We start from the raw sequence: 23175 nt of genomic DNA on the forward strand, positions 1-23175 counted from the left end.
TCAGATAAAGAGGAGAACAAGTGTTTACTGTTTAACCCTACACTGCAACCAGCCAATAACAAAGGACAATTCCCTATTCTTTCTCATAATTTGAGCACATCCCAAAGCAATAGGAACCCTGCAGTTCAAAACCTGATATACATTGACAAACAGAGTGTGGATGGGAAAGATGTGGTATTGTGGATGATGTTTTGCAATTATTTGCAAGATTCTGACTCCTACCAACCCTGCTTTGCTTGACAGAGATGGGACAAGACTGGTTACACACTGTGCTACCAGGGATGATTGCAACACTCCTTGTTTCAGAGGCCAGCAGTCGTTGCTGTTCCCTTCTGTCCCTGCCCCCTTCTTAAAGCAGCAACCTGGACACTGGATTGGTCAGCACAATGCAAGTGGCACATAAAAGCAACTTAACCTGGGCTAGATCAAGCTGGTGAATGAATCCAAATGAAAGCAAAGTGCCTGACATACACTGACACGTTATTGTTATCCCACACATGACACATCACTGCTTACTAAACCCACATCTCTGTCTATCCCAACATAAACTGGATCTCAGATTTGCAACCCACAACTCTTGTTGAATATCTCCAAGCTCCATAACGTTGAGCACTGGTGCTGCCCACACCCAAGGGCTGTGTGCTCAGCCCGCTGCTGTTCACACTGCTGATTCACGACCGCACTGCCAGATCCAGCTCAAGCACCATCAAGTTCTCTAATGATACAACAGTAGCTGGTCACATCAGCAACAATGAGTCAGCATACAGAGAGGAGGTAGAGAGAACAACAAATAGTGTGAGAACAACAGTCTGAGTCAGAAACAGAATCAGGTTTATTATCACCAGCATGTGAAATTTGTTAACTTAGCAGCAGCAGTTCAACGCAATATATAATCTAGCAGAGAGAAAAAAATAAATAAAACAATAATAATAAACAAGTAAATCAATTACATATATTGAATAGATTTTTAAAAAGTGCAAAAACAGAAATACTGTATATTTTTTAAAAAGTGAGGTAGTGTCCAAAGCTTCAATGTCCATTTAGGAATCAGATGGTGGACGGGAAGAAGTTGTTCCTGAATCGCTGAATGTGTGCCTTCAGGCTTCTGTACCTCCTACCTGATGGTAACAGTGAGAAAAGGGCATGCCCTGGGTGCTGGAGGTCTTTAATAATGGACACTGCCTTTCTGAGACACCGCTTCCTAAAGATGTCCTGGGTACTTTATAGGCTAGAACCCAAGATGGAGCTGACTAGATTTACAACTTTCTGCAGCTTCTTTCGGTCCTGTGGAGTAGCCCCTCCATACCAGACAGTGATGCAGCCTGTCAGAATGCTCTCCACGGTACAACTATAGAAGTTTTTGAATGTATTTGTTGACATGCCAAATCTCTTCAAACTCCTAATGAATATAGCTGCTGTCTTGCCTTCTTTATAACTATATCAATATGTTGGGACCAGGTTAGATCCTCAGAGATCTTGACACCTAGGAATTTGAAGCTGCTCACGCTCTCCACTTCTGATCCCTCCATGAGGATTGGTATGTGTTCCTTCGCCTTACCCTCCCTGAAGTCCACAATCAGCTCTTTTGTCTTACTGACGCTGAGTGTCATGGTTGTTGCTGCGGCACCACTCCACTAGTTGGCATAACTCACTTTTGTACGCTCTCTCGTCGCCACCTGAGATTCTACCAACAATGGTTCTATCATCAGCAAATTTATAGATGGTATTTGAGCTATGCTTAGCCACACAGTCATGTGTATACAGAGAGTAGAGCAGTGGGCTAAGCACACACCCCTGAGGTGTGCCAGCGTTCATCATCAGCGAGGAGGATATGTTATCACCAATCCGCACAGACTGTGGTCTTCCGGTTAGGCAGTCGAGGATCCAGTTGCAGAAAGAGGTACAGAGGCCCAGGTTCTGCAACTTCTCTATCAGGATTGTGGGAATGATGGTATTAAATGCTGAGCTATAGTCGATGAACAGCATCCTGACATAGGTGTTTGTGTTGTCCAGGTGGTCTAAAGCTGTGTGGAGAGCCATTGAGATTGCAACTGACATTAACCTATTGTGGTGATGGGCAAATTGCAGTGTGTTCAGGTTCTTGCTGAGGCAGGAGTTCAGTCTAGTCATGACAACCTCTCAAAGCATTTCATCACTGTCGATGCGAGTGCTACTGGGTGATAGTTGTTAAGGCAGCTCAGGTTGTTCTTCTTAGGTACTGGCATAATTGTTGCCTTTTTGAAACAAGTGGGAACTTCTGCCCGTAGCAGTAAGAGGTTGAAAATGTCTCTGAATGCTCCTGCTAGTTGACTGGCACAGGTTTTCAGAGCCTTACCAGGTACTCCAGCGGGACCTTCCTCCTCGCTTTAAAGACAGCCTAACATTGGCCTCTGAGATGGAGATCACAGGGTCATCAGGTGCAGCCGGGATCATCACAGCTGTGGTTGTGTTTTCCCTTTCAAAGCGTGCATAGAAGGTGTTGAGTTCATCTGGTAGTGAAGCATCGCCACCATTCATACTATTGGGTTTCACTTTGTAGGAAGTAATGTCTTGCAGACCCTGCCAGAGTTGTCGTGCATCCGATGTCACCTCCAACCTCATTTGAAATTGTCTCTTCACCCTTGAAATAGCCCTCCACAAATCATACCTGGCTTTCTGGTACAGGCCTGGGTTGCCAGACTTGAATACCACAGATCTAGACTTCAGCAGACAATGTACCTCCTGACTATTTATGGCTTTTGGTTTGGGAATGTACAGTAAGTCTTTGTGGGCACACACTCATCCACACAGGTTTTAATGAAGTCAGTAACAACTGCAACATACTCATCCAGATTGAAAGATAAATCCTGAATACAGTCTAATCCACCGATTCAAAGCAGTCCTGTAGGTGCTCCTGTGCTTCCCTTGTCCAAACCTTCCTGGTCCTCACTGCTGGTGCTGCGGTCTTCAGTCTCTGCCCACACTCAGGGAGTAGAAGTCCAGCCAGGTGATCAGACTTACCGAAGTGAGGGCGTGGAATAGCACGATAAGCATTCTTGATGGTGTAGCAATGGTCCAGTGTTTTGTTTCCTCTGGTGTTGCAAGTAATCTGTTGATGGTAGTTGCTTAGTGATTTTTTCAGACGAGCCTTGTTAAAATCTCCCAAAACAATGGTGAAGGTGTTAGATTGTGATGTTTTGTGCATGTTGATCCCATTGCTCAGATCTAAAGCCTGCTCGACATTGGCCTGAGGTGGAAGGTAAACTCTACCAGAATGACCCCAGAGAACTCCTGTGGTGGGTAAAAAGGGCAACACTTTACTGCTAGACATTCCAGGTCTGGTGAGCAGAACTGGGACAGCACTGATATATTTGTGTACCAAGAGTTGATCATGAGGCATAGTCCTCCACCTCTGCTTTTGAGAGACTCTATAGATCTACCCTGACGGTATATCAGAAACTCATTGATCTGAATCGCTGCATCAGGTGTGGAAGGGGTGAACTTGGACTCCATGAAACAAAGGACACATGCAGTCCTAATGTCCCTCTGAATCAGCACCCCGGCTCTGAGATCATTAATTTTTTCACCAAAGACTGCGTTTTCACCAGCAAGATAGTTGGTATAGGGAGGTTAAAACCCCGTTTCCTTAAACGCACATGTAATCCTGACCTACGCCTGCTTTTCCTCCGAGGTGTCCTCTGTGGGCACTTCCGACCACGATTGATGTCGTTTCCGTTGGTATTATGCAGCAATAGTTCATTTAAATGCACTAAGACATCTTTGTTGACTGTATTGATGCTTGAAGCAGTTGTGCTTTTTAGCTGAAACAGGCTGAAACGGGAACATTTAATCGTATCCGTTGAGAGTGCCGCTGCTATTCGAGTCGCGCCTAGGCGCCTCGTGGACAAGGCAAAAAAGATTATTGTAGTCTTTAGGAAGGCGCAAATCGTCCATGCTCCATTGCACATCAATGGCTCTGACATGGAGAGAGTGAAGAGCACAAAGCTCCTTGGTGTGCACAAAACTGGTGATCTAACCTGGACCCACAACTCCCCTTCAGTCGTCAAGAAAGCACAGCAGCGTCTATACTTTCTGAGGAGAATGAGGTGTGCAAGGCTCCTCAATCCCATTCTAACAACTTTCTACAGGAACACCATCATGAGTGTCCTGTCTGGCTGCATCCCTGTGTGGTACAGAAGTTGCAAGGCATCTGACTACAAGACCCTGCAGAGGATAGTAAAAACAGCCAAGATAATCACGCGTCTCCCTCTCCCCTTTTGTGACATTTACTGGGAGTGTTGTAGACGAAGAGCCCAAAGCATTCAAGGATCCCTATCATCCATCTCACCAATTCCTTGACCCACTACCATCAGGAAGGAGGAACAGGAGCATCAGGATGAGGACTGCCAGACTGAGTAACACAGTCTTCCCTCGGGCTGTGAGACTAACGACTACCCTGCCACCACAGAGGTCTCATCACTCAGACAGCAAGCTGTTTTCTATACTGTTTATTATCTACCTGTGCTGTACTCTACATGCTCTTTGAACTATATTGCATTGACTTATTTGTGGTAATATTTTGTTTTGTGGGTGCACTGTGGTCTGGAGGAACAGGTTTCTTTTGCCTGTATACATATATAGTTCAATGACAATAAACTGGAACTTGACTTGAATGATTACACAAAAAAGGAGCACATTGTGCTGAAATCCCAGTGATCCCATACGGAGGATGGTCATTGATCAAAACCTCTCTTGCATTCATTGATACTTTCCACCCTCCCTCTCTGTTCAGTTGTTTGTGCTTCAGTAGATGTCACTGTGAACTTTGGCTTGCTGATCATCCCACAACTCACTGTCTACCAAAGGTTTAAAAAGTTCAAAGTAAATTTTATTATCAAAGTACATATATGTCATCATATACAACCCTGAGAATCATTTTGCTGTGGGCATACTCAGTAAATCTATAGAATAGTAACTATAACATGATCAATGAAAGATCAACCAGAGTGCAGAAGACAACAAACTGCAAATGGAAATATAAGTAAACAGCAATAAATAATGAAAATATGAGATAAAGAGTCCTTAAAGTGGGGTAATTGTTTGTGGGAACACCTCAATGATAGGGCAAGTGAGCGTAGTAAATGCATTTTATTCAAGAGCCTGATGGTTGGGGGGAGTAACTGCTCTGGAACCTGGTGATGCAAGTCCTGAGGCACCTGTACCTTCTACCTGAAGAACATGGCCTGCGTGGTGGAGATCTCTGATGATGGATGGTGCTTTCTACAACAGAGTTCCATGAAGATGTGCTTAATGGTTGGAAGGGCTTTACCCATGACGTACTGGGCCAAATCCACTACCTTTTTTAGGATTTTCTGTTCATAGGCATTGGTGATTCCATGTCAAGCTTGATCCACTCAATATACTCTCCACTGCACTTTTACAGAAGTTTGACAAAGTTTTAGGTGTCAGGAATCCCTGCAACAGCTCCTGAGGAAGGAGAGGTGTGGCCGTGCTTTCTTCACAATTGCACTTACATGCTGGGTAACCCTCTCCACCTCTGATCCTCCAATGAGGACTGACTCATGGACCTCTGGTTTCATTCTCCTGAAGTCTGCAATCAGTTCCTTGGTTTTTCTGACATTGAGTGAGAGGTTGTTGTTATGACATCACTGTCAAATTCTCAGTCTCTCTCCTGTATGCTGATTCATCACCACCTTTGATTCAGCCCACAACGGTGGTATCATCAGCAAGCTTGAATATGGCTTTGGAGCGGTCATAGGTCACAGCCTGGAAGGCTCTCCAGCAGTTCATCTTGTTGGCACAAGTGACGATGGGAGAGTTGGAGAGCGTACAACGTCTCCCTCATTTACCCTCACCAACATGGCAGCTTTCATGCCATAGCTGCCTTGTGTTCGGCCTGTTTAGATCTACAAAATGTGGCAGCGAATCCTGTTGGGGAACTTACAACACTGCCTTAGCACAAGTTTCAGGGTGTAAACCATTATTTAGGTGGAGTTTGAAGACTCTATGACCAAGTTCATGAATGGAAATTAGCAACTCTTAGTGAATTCTTACAGGCATTTCCCCCCCCACCCCCCCCCGACTCATGTTTGCTGAGACTAGAACTAGAGCTCATAGGTTAAGGGTGAAAGGTGAAATATTTAAGAGGAAGCTGAGGGGAAATTTCTCCACTCACAGGGCTGTGCAATGAGCTGCTTGCAGAAGTAGTAAATGAAGGTTCAATTGTAACATTTAAAGAGAGGTTTGGATAGGTACATGAATGGCAGGGGTTTGGAAGGATATGGTCCAGGTGTAGGTAAATGGAACTAGGTAGTAGATGAGGTCAACATGGACTGAAAGGGCCAAATGGCCTGTTCCTGTGCTGTATTACTTCATCGTGCAAAATGGTGTGTTAACCTCGAACAATAACAAACCCATTTTCTAGTCAAGAATTTTTTTTCTCCCAGTTAATACTGCCTCAGAGGTAATGGTCATCTTGAACCCTGGAATAGCTTTGTCACTTCAGCAGTCTTACATAGCGACTTCCCTTCACATTCTGATTCCAAAATGAAGTGAAATCATATTGACAGAACCCATCTTGTGGAAGATCCCTCAGACTGGCTTCACATACCCAGTGGTGAGACCATTTCCCTCTGTAAGCAAGACTGGCAAGGGTGGAAAAATATTTCAGGAAGAGTCATCTGTTTCTCTAAGGGATGCTACTACTTTTGAATTACTCTGTCTCCTGACACAAGAGGGCTCTTTGCTCATTTCACCGTTAGACACTGTTTATTGCATCCAGTTCTCCAGATGGGGCTTTTTCTACATCAGCGAGATCAGGCGCATCCAGGCTGAGGACCTGCAATTCAACACTCCATCTCACTTTTTTTAAAATAAAACAGCTGTGTAGCCATGAAGGCTACGTGTACGGGACCATTTCAGTTACCTGCACAGCCTAGAGGGAAGAGTGATCTGCATTTTATCCACCATGGCTGTCTGGGTCTCCTGGTTGCCAGCCCATTTAATTCTTCCCCCGCCCCCCATTCCCACACTGAATCAACTGTCCTCAGTCTTGTCCACTGGGAGAGTGAACCCAAACAGAAACCAGAGGGAGAACACCTCATATACCACCTGGGTAGTCTATGTCCAATAGCATGAAAATTGAATTCTGCAAATTTCAGTAAACTGCTCCCCTCTGTCCCAGTTTATCTCTCCTCCTGATTAACCCATTTCTTTCCACTCCCTATCACCCTGTTTCTTCTCCATTACCCACTTCATCTGCCCATCACCCACATGCTCCTCCTACTAGATACCCTCCACCCACTGTTCCCATCCCACCTCCCTTATTTAGTTCCATGCTCCACCTTCCTTTCCTATCAGATTCCATTATCTGCACCTCCACCAATTACCTTCCAACTTCCATTACTATTTTCACTCTCTCCTTCTCTATATGCCCCTCTCACTCCCACCAGGATCCACCTATCACTTGTTAACTCTTGCTCTATCCCTCCCCTCCATGTCTCTCTACAGTGGCTATCAACCCCTCCATCGTGAGTCTATTTCCTTCCACAGATGCTGCCTGACACGCTGAGCTCCTCCTTGCATCTTGTTTGTTACTCCAGATTCCAGCATCGATAACCCCTTGTGTCTTCAGTGTTCATGTTATGGTGGCTGTAAATCTGATGCTGTGTTGCAACCATTGACTAGGTAGTGCAATCACTCGAGTCAAGTAAGATGTTCTCCTAAGGGGTTGGCTATTGGTGGGTCCTCTGGAGGCTGTAGATCCACATGTTTTGGTGCAGCATGGACATGGGCAAGTTGTACCTGTGGTTAGTGGTTGGGCCTTGTGGTTGTTCATTCTCTCCCTTTGCAGTTACTACTTGTTTTCTGCAACACGGCAGAGGTTGCTGTCATGTAACGCAACTCCCCCTTGAACAGATTTCCTCCAGGTGCATCTATTGAGTGCAATGTCTTCCCAGTTTTTAGATGCAATGTTATATTTCTTCAGGCTGATTTTGATACTACCTTTGAGGTGCTTCCTTTGCCCACCAGGGGCTCACTGACCTTCCTCTAACCCAGAGTAAAGGATCTGTTTGGGGTGACGCGAGTTAGGCATCTGGTTGACATGACTTATCCATCAGAGTTGGTGTAGGAAGGATGACTGCTCTATAGACCAAAGGTTTTGTTTGGACCTGTAGGTCATGGTCTTCAGAGAAATTTCCAATAGCTCTTCTCAGGCAGTGGTTGATCTCTGAGTCAATGTCTGTTTTTGAGGAGAGAGTGCTGCCAAGGTAGGAAAAGTGGTCCCGTTTTCAAGGGCGATATCGCCAGCTTTTATGGCCAGCTGGATAAATGCCTGTTTGGGTGGTAGATGATATGGGGCCTGTGTGTTTTATATATTTAAAACAAGACCCACATTGTGTGCACAGGGAGTTCTTCTTCAGATAGTGGAAGATATGTGCAAGCACTTTGCCCTTTGAGACAGATGCTCCTGTAATTGCCACAACTGCAATGATTTGCCTCATCTCCCTTCTTAAAAATGGTCCCTATTAGAGCATAATCTGTGCCAGTCATGGCCTTTGTGATATCCACATCATGGTGGTCCCTAGCTCAATGATATAGTCAATGTAATGATGGGGGCACTGCCAAGATGTCTTGAATTAGAGTTTCTGGTGGAACAGTGTTTGTGATGGCAAGATTATGTTTGGCACATATGGTGAGATGTAATACTCTATCTGAGTCGATGTTGCCAATGTCTTCCTTCCCTAGGGTCCAAAGGTTGAAGTCCCAAATGACACTGGCATTAACGTCCCCAAAGAGAATTACCTTGCCCTCCTTGGGATGCTTGGCAGTATCATGTCTACGCACGTCTAGGCCTCTTTTTCATGCTCGTCTGAGTCCAGAGTTGGTAATAAGCACTCATTACGGTTGTCACCTGGTTGTTGCAGGCACCAAACGGGTCATCATGAGACATTCACTGATCCCCAGGGGAAATTCAGAGAGTTGACCAATTCTGGACATGGATCCTGGACTTGTCAGCTGCCTTCCCTTTCCAGAGATGGTGTAACCACCCTTCTCCTCCCTCAATTGCCCTTTGTCTGGACAGTCGGGAGAAAACATGCTCTTTTGTGTGAATCTGGCTATAAATCGATTACCATATTATTCATTATTTAAAGCCCTGGGCTCCACATTGTTAATATTCCCCCCCCCCCCATATGTCCTTATTGCGTAGGAGGAGGCCACTTTGGCCCAGCCAATAATTACTGACTCACAGAGCAATCACATTTCATTTTCCCATCTCCTTTCTCCAGTTGCATGATATTCTTTGCATTGTCCCATCCCTCTTTCCCAAAGTTTTCCAATAAAGTAGCTGCAACCATCTGCATCCCAGTTCCCCAATATGGGAACCTCTGATTTGCTCTCCCCCACCCTGATTAGGCTCACTGCCGCAAAAACATTGCTTCTTAGCACCAAATCAGTTTGTCCCAGCCCCCACAAACCTTGGCAGCCAGGTGTACACACGGTGTATTTGACTTCTTCAGGTCAAAGTCGATGAGGATGTTGTCAGACACCCCAGGGAAGAGCTCGTCCTCGGTGAGCTGCAGGCCCACGAAGAACTGCTGAGTGACCAGCAGGTTCCCGTAGATCACCAAAACTGGAGAACTCAGCTTTGTCCAGCGCTGCCGATCCCGGACCATCCAGATCACGCAGGACCAGATCAGAAGGGCGAAGGTCAGCCAACTGTTGTAGGTGATGCTCCAGACCTGTGGATGAGAAGCATGCTCAATAAATAGCTTCGTCAAACACCCTCTAATGACCGACCAAAACACCCGGATTGCCAATGGAACAACAGAGCAAGGTTATGCCAGGCACAGATATTGTGGTAGGAGCTTCAGAGAGCTGGGATCGTTCACTGGGAAAAGTTTGGCAATGGCCTAACTGATTATGAAAATATGGAGCAAAACTGATCAAGCAGTCGGTGTTTTTGGATAAGCATAAAATTATTGTTTCCAAAGAATCTTTGGATCAGTATCATCGGATCCAACAGTATTCATTGTGAAAGAGGGTAGAGGAAAATTAAAAAAGGACAGGCAATGCAGTCAAGGAATTTTTATAACTACATATTAAAAACTGAACAAGATTCAGCAATAGGCCTTGAAACTAACAGTACAGAAATGATTGACTGCTGAATACATTGAGAGCGTAAGGACCGTGGAACGTGGAGCAGCAACTCTGAGTTGTGAGTAGAGATGGGATTCACGCCAGTGAGAACGTATGGATGACAGGTGTGGTTGGAGGGTGAGTGGGTGGGTGGAATTTAGAAATACAGCAGGAAGGAGACTTGCTGGCATTGATTTGGCCAAAGGAGGGATCCTATTATAACAATCTTTGTTTCTTCTACTGAGTTATTCCATGAAATGAGATCATTAATAGACAACACTGGGACACCATTAAACCTTCAAGTAATGTACAGAAACTTTTAAGTGCAAAATAAACATTACTTGCTTACAGGACACATGCCAAATATTTTTTGGCTTCGATTAAGTGTTTCACCAAAGGTCAGTGTGATTAATACCTTATCAGCATCAATGCAAAGACATTAATGAAGATGCTCTTATTGTGCCAAGGCATTATAGTGATGTATATGAGCTCTACGTCCAGTTAATATTCTCTAAAGTGGGAGCAAATAGAGGGTTTCCCTGTGGAGTGGTGTGCAGGTGGCTGACTGGAGATGAATTCTGCAGTATTCGGGGGCAAAGAGCTAAAGGGCAGCCCTGCCATCACCATACCATCATGAAGATGAGAGCACAGGTATAGCTCTGCTGCATCACCATGTGGCCAATGATCGAGAAGCTGCTGGATGGCTTCCCAGTGTCATCCTCTGACATTTCCATCTCCTGGCAGGCACCTGCAGAGGAAAAGGAGAGCGAGATCAATATTGCCTGAAACATTTCAGAGCGCACTTGGGGCTGCAGGGAAGAGCAAGTCAAAAAGATATTGGTGACAAAAGGTTGAGCAAAGCTGAGAAGAGCAGAGCAGAGAAGCTCAAGTTATATTAGAAACAACAGCCAAAGTATCTAACTGGTTAGACCAGGATAAACAATACTAGGACATCAGTTCAGGATAAAGAAATAAAGATTTTAACATCAGTTTGCCAGTGTCAATTTCAAACAGATTTGAACACTCTAAGGTACAGGGGGCTCTCAGTGGGTCGCACAGCATCTATGGAGGGAAGTGGGCAGATGGCAGATGAAGGGTCTTGACCCAAAGCTCAACTGACTATTCCCCTTCATAGTTCCTCCAGCACTGTGTGTTTCTTCAGAGTTCCAGCACCTGCAGTCCCTTATGCCCTCAAATATGTTGTTACAGCACTGAATTGCGGAATATTTGAGATAGATCTACCAGGCAGCTAAAAGAGGCAAATATAGATGTTCAAATACTGTTTGACTCCACAAAGCAGCAATTAATGTACCAGAGATTTAGGCTTTGACTGGAATGTTTATTAACCAGAAAACTGATTGGGTGGAAGAATTGATTGCTTTTTTATTCATTCACAAACAGCAGACATTGCTAGTTAATGTCAGAATTTATTAGTCATTCCTAAAATCCACTTGAATTGAGGTCCAACTTGATCACCTAGAGGACAGTTAAGAGTCAACTACATTTCTTTGGATCTGGAGGCATTTACAATTGGTTGAAGAAGTTTGGTGTGAGCTCCCAAATCCTAAGAAAATTCTACAGGGGAACAGTTGAGAGCATCCTGTCTGGCTGTGTCACTGCCTGGTCTGGGAACTGTACTTCCCTCAAACCGCAGGATTCTGCGGAGAGTGGTATGGACAGCCCAGCACATCTGTAGATGTGAACTTCCCACCATTCAGGACATTTATAAAGACAGGTGTGTAAGAAGGGCCCAAAGGATCATTGGGGACCCAAGTCACCCCAACCACAATCTGTTCTGGCTGCTACCATCTGGGAAACGGTACTAGCAGCATAAAAGCCAGGACCAACAGGCTCCAGGACAGCTTCTTCCACCAGACCACCAGAGTGATTTATTCATGCCGATATAATTGTACTTCTATGTTATATTGACCGTCCTGTTGTACATAATATTTATCATAAATTGCGCATTGCAGATTCAGATGGAGACATAACGTAATGAAAGATGTAAGAAATAAATTCAATTCAATTATGGTACGAAGGGACATTAGTGAAGGAGATGGATTTTTATGGCAATATAGTAATTTCTTAACTTCTCTAGTTGCTATGAACTCAGTCCTGGACCAAGGACCAGCCCAGTAAGTTAACCAAGCCAGAAGAAACTTCACTGGACAAACTCTGAAGAATTAAAGGTATACCACAGCTGATCAATTTACCGATGTAAAAGGCAATTCACACCACCATCAAAGGAAACTTCATCACTCAGTGGGGGGTGAGAGTCTGGAAAAAGCTGCCAGCGGACATGGAAGATACAGGCTCAACTGTAACATTTAAGAGAAGTTTAGATAGGGTCATAGGTGGGAAGACTATGGTTTGGGTGCAGTAGATGGGAATATGCAGAAAACCAGGCCAGCACAGACTAGATGGCTGAATGGCCTGTTTCTGTGATGTAGTACTCTATGACTCTATAACACTAAAGTGTTGCAATAGTTTCTTCCTGGAACCGCAAAAGTTTTGATTTAAATATGTTTAAGCAGTTTGTCAGTGAGTTAATCATGAATAACTTTGGGGGACAATAACTCAATCACAGCAGCAATAAATTTTCACTTCTGTTCTGATTTTGGAGCTAATTAGGTGCCACGTGGATAGAAATATCTGCATGGAGTGACAGCCACCAGCACCTATGAATATCAGTTGACTAAATGGAATGAGTTGGCAGTTGATATACCCCAAACCCATACCACCCTGCTACACCAGGGCCAGTGACTACGTAACGTATTCAGTAAAACCATGGTGATACTTTTTTTTCAGAGCCATGATAATTATCCAAAACATTTCCTGTCACTTGTCACTGAACTAAGAACTTTACCAGAGGCAGAGGAACAAGAAGTGTACTCTGGAGAGCAGTTCATCTGTACTGGCAGGCAGTTATTGTTCTGTTGTCGTACATGGAAGGGAACAGCCGGATCCACTGTCTGGTCACTTCTTGGATAAATCAATGGCTGCTGAAGTCAGAGGGAATATCAAAGTCAAGAAACTGGCTTGTCTTGGGCTGTGCTGAAACCCTAGTGTTACACAATATACAGAGATCAAAATCACTTAACAAGCTTATGGGCACTACTCCTAGGGGTCCATTGGTACAATATTAACAAGTCTTAATCCATTCAACGTTAGGACAATAGAAGTTCAGGAACATTGGCCTGTCCACAGCTTCCATGTCCGTGATTCATTCCGGTGTACAATGTCCTGTGTATGTTACTCAAAATGGGTTTTTTGGTTTGTTAAGAGTAGGAATGCTTCTTTGATAAGTGTTTCTCTCGCAGTTGTTTTGCTTTATACTTGTTGATATGGTAATTGTATTCATTTGTTAACCAATGGGGAATGTTATTTTATCTTGTGAGGCTGGGAACTTGGGGGAGGGGTTTTTCGCGGGCTTTTGAGAGAGAGCGTGAGGAAGATGTCGAGGAAGGTGGATGTGCGCTGCACTGCTTAGAAGACCACCGGGCGTGGTTCTAGGTGCGAAGACGTGGAGAGCGGGAGGAAGACGTCGAGGAAGGTGGACGTGCGCTGCACTGCTTGGAAGACCACCGGGCATGGTCCTAGGTGCAAAGACGTGGAGAGTCGGAGGCAAGCGACGAGGGGTCGAATGGTTCGATGTTTGAGCTCCAACGATGTGCACTAAACTGACTGAACTTTGATAAGTTGGCGCCTTTTTGATTTTTTCCCTTGCATATATATTGTATCGCCTAATACTCTTAATTTTAGTAAACTCTTTAAAGTGTATTTCATAACGGTATTTGTTGTGGATTTGATACTGTGGGTGGGTGCAAGGCATAAACTCGATTCTCACAGCACCTGCGTGTACGGGAGGTGGGATTGGTGTGTGGCTGGATCTCCTTTTCCCCTATACATATACCAGCCTGTTGGGTAAGTGTTACACCAGTTAAACAGTTAAATACTGTTGACCAGAAGAGGCTGTGGGAAGGGCTTCGTTGAAGGTGCCCCACAGGGAGAAAAGGGAGCAAAGGTGACTTCTGGCCAAGGGAGCCAAGTGAAAGAGAGCTGAGGTGAAGGAGCCAGGTGAAGGGGTCCTCAGGCAGAGGGATCTCAGTGAAGGAGCTCCCTGGTGGAGGGAGCGGGTTAGGGGGACCCTGGAAGAGGGAGCTAATTGAAGGAGCCCCTGGCAGAGGGAGCTGAAGAAAAGCTGCTGGTGGAGAGCGCTGGTTGAAGAAGACAACCCCCACACCCTCCCCCCACAGGAAGGAATTGGTGAAAAAAAACTCTTCTTTGGCCATACTTTTCAATCAGCTTCTAGTGGGACAGGAGTGAGCTGAAGGGTCGGCCTTTTTGATGACTATGAACAACGTGAATGAACTGCACACAGTGGATTTGGTTGTACTGACCTCTTTGTTCTCACCATCAATCATCTGCAAGTTTGCTTCGGCATTGACATTGTCCCCCTGCTTTTGCACGGAGCTGATTTCCATCCTTGGACATCCAGCCTTTAAATAATAGGCACCAGTCATTAGGCCATTGCGTTACAACTTTCCACATTTTGATATAACTATTATACTGCATACTGAAAGCAAGCATGCACTGCCTACTTTATTTACTTACAGTACTGTGCAAAAGTCATAGGTAGATGTAAAAAAAATTCTGTAAAGTGTGAATGCTTTCAAAAGTAATGAATTGAGAAGTTTCTAAATATCAAAAAATTTACCTCAGAAAACCAAATCAAATCAATGTTTGGTGTGACCACCTTTGCCTTTAAAATTGTATCAGTTCTCTTAGGTACACTTTATAACAAAATTGGCTGGTAGGTTGCTCCAAGCATCTTGGCAAGCATGCCATAGTTCTTCTGTAGGCTTTAGCTGTCTCACTTGCTTCGGTCTCTCCAGATAATCTCAGACAGCCTCAATGATGGTGAGATTTGTGGAGGTCGTACCATCTGAAACCAGACAAAAAACAGATCTAGGGTGCCTAAGACTTTTGCACAATACTCTATTTGTATTTAGAAATACAGCACAGTAACAGGCCCGTCCAGCCCAACGAGCCTGCACTGCCTGACTACACCCAATTAACTATTAATCTATACGTCTTCAGAACGTGGGGAGAATTTATGAACGCCTAACACACAGCAGCAGGAATTGAACCCGGTCGCTAGTACTGCAATGGTAATACACTGACCGCTCTGCTACCATGTACAAGTCAAGCACAATTTTAATTTGAAAGATTGTAGAAAGGTTTCTGTTTGAAGGTAAAATAATCAGGAAAATGCATTAGTTTATTTCGTGAGGTAGGTAAGGTTCACACTGTGCTGCGGTGCCCAGGAGATGAGAAGATCCAGGGTTTAACCTTGGTCACTGTCGAGTTAATCAATTTTACCATGACTGAGCAGGCAGGTCCCTGGGCTACAAATTCAGTCAGCCTCTCTGAAAGGGTGTGGAGCTTAGTGATCTGCTAGTGGTCATCTGTGTACTGACGCACCTTACAACTGAGGGGAATGTGGATCAATCATCCAACGCACATGGTGGTGTCTGACTACCAAAACCCCAAGGTGACAGTGTACCTGAGAAATGGTACACCCCAAAACCTCAGGAACATTCATCCTTTTCTGCAAAATGCAAGCTAAGCCCATGAATTATTGTAGGCAGTTTCAACGCCAAGTTAATGTACATTAATGTCAATTACAAAACTAATGCAGTTCTCATTACACTGGCTCAGACCACACGGGCACTTTGGCAGGGCTGGGTTGCAGTGCACGATAGCTGTGGGGAACAGCACTCAATGGCCTTGTCAACATTCTCACAATGCTACAATTACCCCAGACTCTTCGCCGAGGAGAAGGTGCCGAGTTATGGTTGCGACGGTGAAGTACAGAATGAGGAGAGCGACGGGGTTCAGGAGGACTGGCCAGCGAAGCCCTGAGCAGGTCATTAATCGCCACGGTTCCGAGAGGTCGTTGTGAATCACCGCTGTCAATCCAAGCAATCTGGATCAAGAGGAAGGACAAATTAACCATCAACAATGCGACCAACGTAAGAGCTGAAGACTGGGAACTTATGTACAATTCTATTACGTGCTTTCAATCAGTCCAGCTCCACGACTGTTCTATACTTACAGTAACTTCTGTGTGATCCACTCATTCTTGATCCTACTTCCAGTTCTAACCACAGCTTTCCTGGGTAAGCTGTTAAATTTGTACGTCTATCACCTCATCTTGAACCCACCCACCACCACTACAACCAGCAGACAAAACAAACTAAAAGCTATGCTTCAGGAGGAATTCTGATATGGACAACGTGGAGGAGCTTTCTTCATCATACAAGGTAGAAGAAGCCAAAAGGTACTGCTTTTGTAGATGCACATAGAAAGCATCATAACCAGATGGTCTGCCTGTGACTACAAAAAACTATGGACACAGCTCACCATATCATAGAAACCAGCCTCCCCTCCACGGACTGCTTGCATTTCTTGCTGCCTTGGAAAAGCAGCCAGCATTATCAAAGACCCCTCCCACACCAGACATTTGCTCTTCTCCCCTCTCCCATTGGGTAGAAGATGAAAGCACACTCCGCTATGTCATAAGGGCACTGGGAGCGAACCCAAATGCAAGACACGGACACTGAAGTACTGTGAAAGCAAGGGAAGTCGGGAGGAAATGACGCAGGAGCCTGGACTAGGACTACAAGCCAGACTGGACAGGGCCCTGGACCCTGGACCTAGGAGAGGGCGTGGCGTGGCTACTGGACAGGACTGGGCACTGCACTCCTGCACAGGATGAGGCACACGGGCAGGACAAGAACACAAAGCCATGACTTGGACAGGACGAGATTCTAGGACTTGGCCTGGGCTGGGTGAGGCACTCAGAATGGAAGCACCACCAGAACTGGATGAGGACACGAAGCTCAGACTTGGACCTGAGCACAGGAACACCGAGCCAGGACCCCTCCTTGGGAACAGGATGTAGGGCCAAGACTCTTCTTTGACATGGACACTAAACACAGGAACACAGAGACAGTTCCAAGCTCAACAATAGATAGTTTCTTATCTTGGCATGGCAAGGCTCCGGTCTCATTCTGGCAGTTGAACTAAACAGCGATACAGGCATAGGTCAGGCCTCAGGCATAGATTGCAGAGCCAGGACCCCTCCCTGGGAACAGGACATAGGGACAGGACTCACACACAGAATACAGAGCCAGGACCCCTCCCTGGGAACAGGACGTAGGGACAGGACTCACACACAGAATACAGAGCCAGGACCCCTCCCTGGGAACAGGACGTAGGGCTGGGACTCACACACAGAACACTGAGCCAGGACCCCTCCCTGGGAACAGGACGTAGGGCTGGGACTCACACACAGAACACTGAGCCAGGACCCCTCCCTGGGAACAGGACGTAGGGCTGGGACTCACACACAGAACAGAGAGCCAGGACCCCTCCCTGGGAACAGGACGTAGGGCTGGGACTCACACACAGAACACAGAGCCGGGACCCCTCCCTGGGAACAGGACGTAGGGCTGGGACTCACACACAGAACACAGAGCCAGGACCCCTCCCTGGGAACAGGACGTAGGGCTGGGACTCACACACAGAACACAGAGCCAGGACCCCTCCCTGGGAACAGGACGTAGGGACAGGACTTACACACAGAACACAGAGCCGGGACCCCTCCTTGGGAACAGGACGTAGGGCTGGGACTCACACACAGAACAGAGAGCCAGGACCCCTCCCTGGGAACAGGACGTAGGGACAGGACTCACACACAGAACACAGAGCCGGGACCCCTCCTTGGGAACAGGACGTAGGGCTGGGACTCACACACAGAACACAGAGCCAGGACCCCTCCCTGGGAACAGGACGTAGGGCTGGGACTCACACACAGAACACAGAGCCAAGACCCCTCCTTGGGAACAGGATGTAGGGCTGGTCTCTTCTTGGACACAGACACTAAACACAGGGACACAGAGACAGTTCCAAGCTCAACAATAGATAGCTCCTTATCTTGGCACGGCAAGGCTCTGGTCTCATTCCAGCAGTTGAACTAGACAGCAATGCAGGCATAAGTTTCATAATGGAACAGTCCAGCCAGAAATCCTTTTTGCCGAGGTATTTATGTGCCAGCCCAAAACGAGAATCAGGTGCCTCAATTAAGGCACCCAATGGAACCAGGAAAAGCTGGAATAAGGATCGATGAACTGGACTGTGAACCGGAATGCAGATTTCACGGACCGGACCATGACATACAAGGCTCATGGATAACTTCTATCCTGCTATAAGACTATTGAATGATCTCCTGACCCCACATCCCAGGTCATTGTCGAGTGCCTTTTCACCTTGTCTTATAACAAACAACAATTAACTTAGAGTCGATCAAATAATTTATTTTACTTGCAGCAAGGGAAGACTAGCATTGCACAAAAGCTGGTGATAACTTCAAAGAAAGAGACAGCGTAGTCACTCCTTTATACCCAAGTAGAGCTTTAAGAGTTTAATTGGGTTTAGAAGCTGAGAGATAATGTTGCAGCTATACAGGACCCTGGTCAGAGCCCACTTGGAGTACTGTGCTCAGTTCTGGTTGCCTCACTACAGGAAGGATGTGGAAACCACAGAAAGGGTGCAGAGGAGATTTACAAGGATGTTGCGTGGATTGAGGAGCACACCTTATGAGAATAGGTTCAGTGAACTCGGCCTTTTTTCCTTAGAATGGTGAAGGAGAGGTGACCTGATACAGGAGTATAAGATGTTGAGAGGCATTGATAGTGTGGATAGTCAGAGCCTTTTTCCCAGGGCTGAAATGGCTAACACAAGAGGGCACAGTTTTAAGGTGCTTGGAAGTGGGCACAGAGGAGATGTCAGGGGTAATTTTTTTTAAAAAAACACAGAGAGTGGTGAGAGTGTGGAATGGGTTGCCAGCGACGGTGGTGGAGGTGGATACAATAGGGTCTTTTAAGAGACTCCTGGATAGGGACATGGAGCTTAGAAAAATAGAGGGCTATGGGTAACCTTAGGTAATTTCTAAAGTAAGCACATGTTAAGCACAGCATTGTGGGCCGAAGGGTCTGAATTGTGCTGTAGGTTTTCTATGTTTCTATGTTTTTAAGTCAAGGATATTCTGTATGTCTTTTTAAGTAGTGTACTTGACATTCTTCCAGTCATCAAATCTGCAGGCCTGCAGTTTGTCCATCGACATAATGTTGCATGAACACTATTAACAAAACACTGGTGCAATACAGGTTCCATTTTGTTACAGACAAAGATGCCATTTTGTTACTACAAGCAAACTACATTTACACAAAGCCTCCTTTTTGTCATTTCATGACACACTACATTTCACCAAATACAGTAATTGAAATATGCATATATATGTATATAAGGCAATGATGCAGTTCAAAGCCCTACCCAGAATTCCCTTTTCTTCCATCCAGTTCAACGAGTACCCATTCCTTTCCTTAATATCCTCTCCTTTGTACTGTTAGTTCACACAAAAATTGTAAAAGAATAGCAATCATTATTACAATACCAATAGTTTCACCATAAAGCAGAATAGATGCCATCTTTCCACCTCCTGGAGTTTAATAGCTGTAATGCTGATATCCTACTTTAATCTCTTTTGTAGAATCTCTGATATGGTTTGTAAGTTAGCTACATTTTCTGATTCGACAGATAAGTATGTACATCAACACAAGTGCCCCCTTTTCCTGATGGAATAAAATCCAAAGCCATTCCGTTCTGTAATGCTACTGGATGGACAGCCGTCAGTCCTGCTGACACCTCTGCACTTTCTCTGTAGCTTTTACACTTCAAAGGCATAGGTGGCTTCTTTCACTATACCATATTAATCACTTCCAGGGACAGTCTAGCAGCTCCATATCCTGGAAAGGCAATCATCCTGAATCTCTCAGCCTTTGGTGCCATCAGACCAGAGGGTGAACATATCAACATAAGAAACAGGAGCAGGGGTCAGCCATCTGGCCTGTCGAGCCTGCTCTGCCATTCAATAAGATCACAGCTGATCTGGCCATGGACTCATCTCCACCTACCTGCCTTTTCCCCATAATCCTTAATTCCCCTACTATGCAAAACATCTATCCTACCTTGCCTTATACACATTTACTGAGGTAGCCACCACTGCTTCAATGGGCAGAGAATTCCACAGACTCACCATTCTAGAGAAAAAAGAGAGTCTGCAGCACGTTACAGGCCCTTTGGCCTACACTGTTGTGCCAACCATGTAACCTACACTCAAAGCTGCCTAGAATTTCCCTGCTGCATTCTCTGGGAAACTCTCCTGCCTCTATCTTATCTATCCCTTTCATAACTTCATATGTTTCTGAAACATCTCCTCTCATCCTTCTGAATTCCAGCAAGTACGGTCCCAGGAGACTCAATCTTTTCTCACAGTCCAACCCCCTCATCTCTAGAATCAACCTGGTGAGCCTCCTCTGAACCAGCTCAAAAACTAGTATATCCTTCCTCAAGTATGGAGACCAGAACTGCACATTGTACATACTCCAGGTGTGGCCTCACCAGAACCCTGTACAATTGCAGCATAACCTCCTTGCTCTTAAATTCAATTCCTCAAGCAATGAAGCCAAACACCCTATTAGCCTTCTTGATAGCCTGCTGCACCTGCAAACCAACCAGTTGTGATGCATGCACAAGTAATCCCAAGTCCCTCTGCACAGCAGCATGCATCAATCTTTTACCATTTAAATGATAATCTGATCTTCCATTTTTCCTTCTGAAGTAGATGACCTTGCATTTACTAACATTGTATTCCATCTGCCAGACCCTTGCCCACTCACTTAACCTATCTATATCTATATCACTCTAGAGACTACACTCGGTCCCCTCTTCCAGGTCGTTAATGTATATTGTGAACAATTGTGGGCCCAGCACTGACCCCTGTGGCTCACTGCTCACCACTGATTGCCAGCCAGAGTAACACCCACGTATCCCAACTCACTGCTTTCTATTAGTGAACCAATCTTCTATCCATGCTCATACATCACCCCTAACTCTATGCATCCTTTTCTTATGGATAAGACTTTTATGCAGCACTTTATCAACCGCCTTCTGGAAATCCAAGTAAGTGACATCCATCTGTTCCTTTCCATTGTGCTCAATACATCCCCAAAGAACTCCAGTAAGTTTGTCAAACAGGATCTGCCTTTGCTGAATCTATGCTACGACTGCCTGATGGATCCATTTCTTTCCAGATGCTTTGCCATATCTTCTTTAATGATAGCTTCAAGCATTTTCCCAACTACAGATGTTGAAGTAACTGGCCTACAGTCACCTGCCTTTTGCCTACATCCTTTTTTGAACAGTGGCATGACATTCGCCATCCTCCAATCCATAGGGACCTGCCCAGAGTCCAGAGAATTTTGGTAAATCATCACCAAAGCCTCCATTATAACTCCTGCCATTTCTTTCATCAGAACCAGGGGAACTGTTTATCATCAGGCCCACAGGTTTGCTCAGCACCACCTCTTCAGTGATATCTATTGTATCAAGGTCCTCTGCTCCCATCGCATCCATAACCTATTGAGGTAGTAGCGCCAAGTGTCACATGTAGGGCAAGATAACTGCAGCCCTTCCAGGACCACGGCTGCCTCCACTTCCCATTTACTTGGGGCATATACCCAGCAGCCAGGGTATCCAATAAGTGCTGTACCGTGGACAGAGAGAACTGAAACTTGTCATTTCCTTACATGTACCTTTACTGCTCCCCAGATGGGGGCCTTTTCCCCTTCAGCTGCAGTTAAAGTGGCTTGATGCAGCAGTTCGGTTCCAGAAACAACTATCTGAATCCCTCTCTCAATCATTTAGGAACTATCCGTGTCTAGAATCAAATCTTTGGCTGAGTAATAAACAACAGGATGCTGTAACTCTCCATGTTCTCGAATTAAGACTTCTATCATGTGTTTCTCATTGGCATGCGGGGTGAATTATCCAGCTCTATCAGGGATTGATGCTTGTGCCAGAATGCTGTTCTTGGACGACAGTTCAACATTCAACACCATAATTCCCTCCAGGCTCAACAAGAAGCTCAGAGACCTCGGCCTTCACCCTGCCTTGTGCAGCTGGATCCTGGACTTCCTGTCATATCACTGACAGGTGGTAAGAGTGGGTTCACTCACCTCTGCCCCTCTGACCCTCAACACAGGAGCCCCTCAGGTCTGTGTACTAAGCACCCTCCTTTACTCCCTGTATACCCATGACTGTGTCGCCACCCACAGCTCCAAGCTGCTAATTAAATTTGCTGACGACACTACATTGATTGGCCTAATCTCAAATAATGAGGCAACCTACAGGGAAGAAATTATCACCCTGACACAGTGGTGTCAAGAAAATAACCTCTCCTTCAATGTTACTAAAACAAAGGAGCTGGTTGTGGAGTACGGGAGGAATGGAGACAGGCTAACCCCTATAGTCGTCAAATGATCTGGGGTTGAGAGGGTGAACAGCTATAAGTTCCTTGGCATACACATCACTGGGGATCTCACGTGGTCTGCACATACCAGCTGTGTGGTGAAAAAAGCACAACAGTGCCTCTTTCACCTCAGACTTTGAAGAAGTTTGGCACAAGTCCCCAAATCCTAAGGACTTTCTACAGGGGCACCATTGAGAGCATCCTGACTGGCTGCATCACTGCCTGGTATGGGAACTGTACCTCCCTCAATCGCAGAGAGTGGTGCGGACAGCCCAGCATATCTGTAGATGTGAACTTCCCACTATTCAGGACATTTACAGAGACGGGTGCAAAAAAAAAGGGCCTGAGGGATTACTGGGGACCTGCATCACCCCAACCACAAACTGTTCTAGCTGCTACAATCCAGGAAATGGTACTGGTCCAGGACCAACAGGCTCTGGGACAGCTTCTTCCACCAGGCCATCAGACTGATACAGTTGTATTTCTATGCTAGATTGACTGTCCTGTTGTATATACTATTTATTACAAATTACGATAAATTGTATATTGCACATTTAGATGGAGACGTAAAGACTTTTCCTCCTCATGTATATGAAGGA

General features: G+C 45.5%; 1 protein-coding gene across 1 annotated transcript in view; it reads right to left on the reverse strand.

Annotated features, from left to right (window-relative positions):
- LOC132400104 (piezo-type mechanosensitive ion channel component 2-like) overlaps window positions 1–23175 on the reverse strand; it is a 237667-nt gene that overhangs the window by 204387 nt on the left and 10105 nt on the right. The window contains exons 3-7 of the mRNA XM_059981180.1: window positions 15961–16129; window positions 14541–14639; window positions 13007–13142; window positions 10770–10888; window positions 9480–9743 (exon numbers count right to left, since the gene is read on the reverse strand). Of these exons, the coding sequence (XP_059837163.1) occupies window positions 9480–9743; window positions 10770–10888; window positions 13007–13142; window positions 14541–14639; window positions 15961–16129 (787 nt within the window). The remainder of the gene's footprint in view (window positions 1–9479; window positions 9744–10769; window positions 10889–13006; window positions 13143–14540; window positions 14640–15960; window positions 16130–23175) is intronic.

This window comes from Hypanus sabinus, chromosome 9 (assembly GCF_030144855.1).
Source record: "Hypanus sabinus isolate sHypSab1 chromosome 9, sHypSab1.hap1, whole genome shotgun sequence".
Taxonomy (NCBI): Eukaryota; Metazoa; Chordata; class Chondrichthyes; order Myliobatiformes; family Dasyatidae; genus Hypanus; species Hypanus sabinus.